Source organism: Vicia villosa, linkage group LG7 (genome assembly GCF_029867415.1).
Source record: "Vicia villosa cultivar HV-30 ecotype Madison, WI linkage group LG7, Vvil1.0, whole genome shotgun sequence".
Lineage (NCBI taxonomy): Eukaryota > Viridiplantae > Streptophyta > Magnoliopsida > Fabales > Fabaceae > Vicia > Vicia villosa.
In genome coordinates this window covers 127,625,132-127,628,499 of record NC_081186.1, presented here as the reverse complement: position 1 = coordinate 127,628,499, position 3,368 = coordinate 127,625,132, and the positions used below count along the sequence as shown (strand labels likewise).

The 3,368-nt window shown below is 32.2% G+C and overlaps 1 protein-coding gene across 2 annotated transcripts; it reads left to right on the top strand.

The window, feature by feature from the left end:
• The first annotated feature begins 423 nt into the window (after positions 1–423).
• Positions 424–2,632, top strand: LOC131618530 (mediator of RNA polymerase II transcription subunit 15a-like). 2 transcript variants are annotated; one of them, XM_058889737.1, is made up of 7 exons: positions 424–655; positions 739–826; positions 921–1,481; positions 1,573–1,709; positions 1,816–2,016; positions 2,101–2,189; positions 2,275–2,632. In XM_058889737.1, the coding sequence occupies exons 4-7, from the start codon at positions 1,581–1,583 to the stop codon at positions 2,468–2,470; spliced, it is 615 nt and encodes a 204-aa protein (XP_058745720.1). In that variant the 5' UTR covers positions 424–655; positions 739–826; positions 921–1,481; positions 1,573–1,580; the 3' UTR covers positions 2,471–2,632. The 2 variants fall into 2 exon arrangements, with proteins under 2 accessions (XP_058745720.1, XP_058745719.1); XM_058889736.1 differs by having other exon boundaries at positions 1,813–2,016.
• Positions 2,633–3,368: the final 736 nt, after the last annotated feature.

Here is a 3,368-nt window from a genome sequence, read left to right as displayed (position 1 = left end):
AGACAGGTTAGTGAAGATTCATACACGGACTTGGAAGACTGTTGAGGTAAAAGAAAAGATCACTAACCCTTCTGCCTCAGGTGAATTCTCTTCTTTACATATTGAAATATTTTACTTATGCTTTCTATAATGTTTCCATGGTCATCGAAAGCTAATGTTTTCCTTTTCTACTTCTTGAAGCAGAAATAGAGGCAATCAAAGACTGGCAGTGAATTTTGTGTTGCTTTCTCATTGCAGCTTCAATATCTGAAACAAAGATATTACTATACAGTCACTTCACTTTACCGAGACTGTTGTAGGGAGTTTAAGGTTTGTGAATTTTTCAATCAATATTATTCTAGAAAACTCTGATTTGCAAGTTTCTTTGTGATCTTACTACTAATTTTTCCTATTTATATTAAATTTCTTTAGATTGATCCTACAAGAGGATTGCCCGTACATATTAAACATAAGAGTCAATTGGAAAATATTCTTGTATTCTTTTGAACTGAGTAAAAGCCAGATCACTGCTGATATAAAAGATCAAGCAAGTAAAGCAGATGAATATATACGATGCGCTATAAATCATCTCAACAAGCAGCCCAACAGGCAACAGTCATCTGATGTGCAACCCAAGCAACTGTTTGGCCCGTCCAATTCTATATTTTCTCAACCGGTAATATTCGGAACAAAACTATCACTATTTAGCGCAAGTGTTAGGAAAAACTAAACTTCATTGAACAACGAATTTCTTGGCAGAACAATATGGTTTCTCAAGATCACCGAGTTGCATTGCCAATTGACAGTTCACAAGACAGTATTATAAATCAATCGTCAATTGTAAAAGGTAACCATTAGTTCACTCTTTTTTGTAGATTTTTAAATGACCTTCTATGTAAGGTTTCTAGAAAACATTTATTTTCTGTATATTTCAATCTTAGGCCAGAGCAATGCTGTCAAACAACAGACAAACATTGCACTCCATGAATGTGGTGTAAACAACAATGCTCCAAGGATTTCGGCAACTGAAGCAGTTGGTTCAAGGACCAACACTGAGAGGATTTTACCCTTGATTAAAGAAAGCAATGCTGTCAAACAACAGACAAACATTGCACTCCAAGAATTTGGTGTAAACAACAGCGCTCCAAGGATTTTGGCAACTGAAACATTTGGTAAATGGACAAACACTGAGAGGATTTTACCCTTGATTAGAGAAAGCAATGATCAAAATCAAGGATTTCACAACACTGAAGTGCAAAGTCATGCAATGCAGAAGCTGATTAGAGCGGTTGGCCTTTAAAATTCGTGTCTGCTCCTTATTTATGTTTTCATTGACGCATAAAATATGTGTGCTGATACGTAGTAAAATCTATGAATCTGATATTGCTTTTAGTTGAAATCCGTTTCAGCAGTTGGTGAAATTGAAGAGGTGGTTCATTTGAATGATGAAATACGAGAGGTGGTTGATGAACAAGGACTACCATTCTTCATTACTCCCGGAGGTGCGGTTTCGCCACTAAAGTGTTTAATTTGCATTTGATATTGATGCATGTTCATTAACAAGATTGTGATTTGCAATGATTTGTTCCGTAGAATGGAAAATGCCTCGCAGCTTTGTTGCAACCACCTTTGACACTCCTAGCATGCGTAAAGGTTTCAATCAGTTCACTTACATTGCGGAATCTGACTTGAATTCTTTCACAACGAAAGGAAAACGCTCTCTAACTGTGGTAATCTTTTTATTTTTTTACCATTGAAATCTACTATAAAAGTATATTGTTATTTGTTCTTTTCTCACTTACAAGAACTTTACTATCACATGGTTAACTTTAGCAGGAAAATCATAATCTTTTAGCAGAAATAAAAGACATAAACAATCGATTGTTCGATTGTGAGGTGGTTATCGCTGAAAAGGAAAATGCTAAAAATGCGGTTGGATTAGCTACTGATCCAAGTGAAGGTTTAGTTGTTAAAATCCTGTATAATGCAGTGACTATCAATCAGAATCTTGTATCTCACTTTACAGCTGATAAAAAGGTGAATGATTTTACATTCGATTTCGAACTTTTCGTATCGAGATTTTGATTTTCATCTCATTAACTATGTATATTGGCTCTGCAGTCATTGATCGAACCACTACGTTTGCTTATTCCTTCAAGTTATCCGTCTTGCTCTCTTGTCATTCTGGACGAATTGCCGTTGAAAGTCAGGTTAGAGACTATGATTCTATTCTCTTTCATTTATACCTTTGAGCAACTATGCACCTAGTTCTTAGTAGTTACGAATTTCGTGCAGTGATGACCTGAGAGCTCTATCTGAGAGAGCAAAAGAAAAGCTGAGATTTAATCTTTGTAGAATGGAGGAACCACTGTTGATTAAGGATATAGCAAGAGTGTGGGAAAGGTGTGCTAGAGAAGCAATCCTTGATTATGCACATGTTAACGGTGGTGGAACTTTCAGCTCCATGCAGGGAGGTTGGGAGGTCTATTGATTCATTCTCATTTTTGCTGTTTGTTTCAACCGGAAGATGCATTTATGTAGAAAAGTGTGAAAATTTTAAGAAAAAGTTGCTAAAAACAACAATAGTAGTGTACATAAGAAAAGTGTCACACCAGATACTTGTAAGAAGGAAAAGCAAAAGGGATAGTGATGAAAGTGGGTTTAACCAGGGCCGGCCCGAACATTTTAGAGGCCCTGTTCTAATTTTAAAAATATAATTTTTCATATAAATAATAATATATTTGTTATTTTTTAACATATTATCAAGAAAAATGAATAATATATTTTTTTTATAAAAAAACTAACATAATAAGTCAAATAAAATATCATAAAATATTTAATAATAATATTTTGTTAAAAGGTCATTAGTTTTTATTTTAAAAAAAAAATTAAACTCAAATTAAAAGTGTACGGACAAAACTTTTTTTAAAAAAAAATATTAGAAGTTACTTTCAGTTAAATTTTATAAATTAAATAGAATAATATTGACATCTATTTATTTAAAATTTTACTATTAAAATTTTAATATAATCAAAACCACATTATTTTTTAAAACAATACAACTCAAAAATAACTTTTCTTTAGAAAAATCTGTTTAAAATAACATAAAATGTAAGTGATATTTTAAAATTTAAGAAATTAAAACGAATAATAAAATACTTAAAGTAATATAAAAAAAAAATAAATAAACTTATACTTTAGTTATTATAGTTTCACATGTTTTTAAAACATAATTTTAAATCCTAAATTGTTTTGTAGGTTAATTTGTTGTTTTGAAATAGGGATATTGGGCCACTTTGTTGTTGAACTAAAAAGGTTAAATAGCAAAAATTTGGTATGCGAGAATCGAACTAAAGTCCGTAATCCCCATCCTTTCAGCATGAAACCTA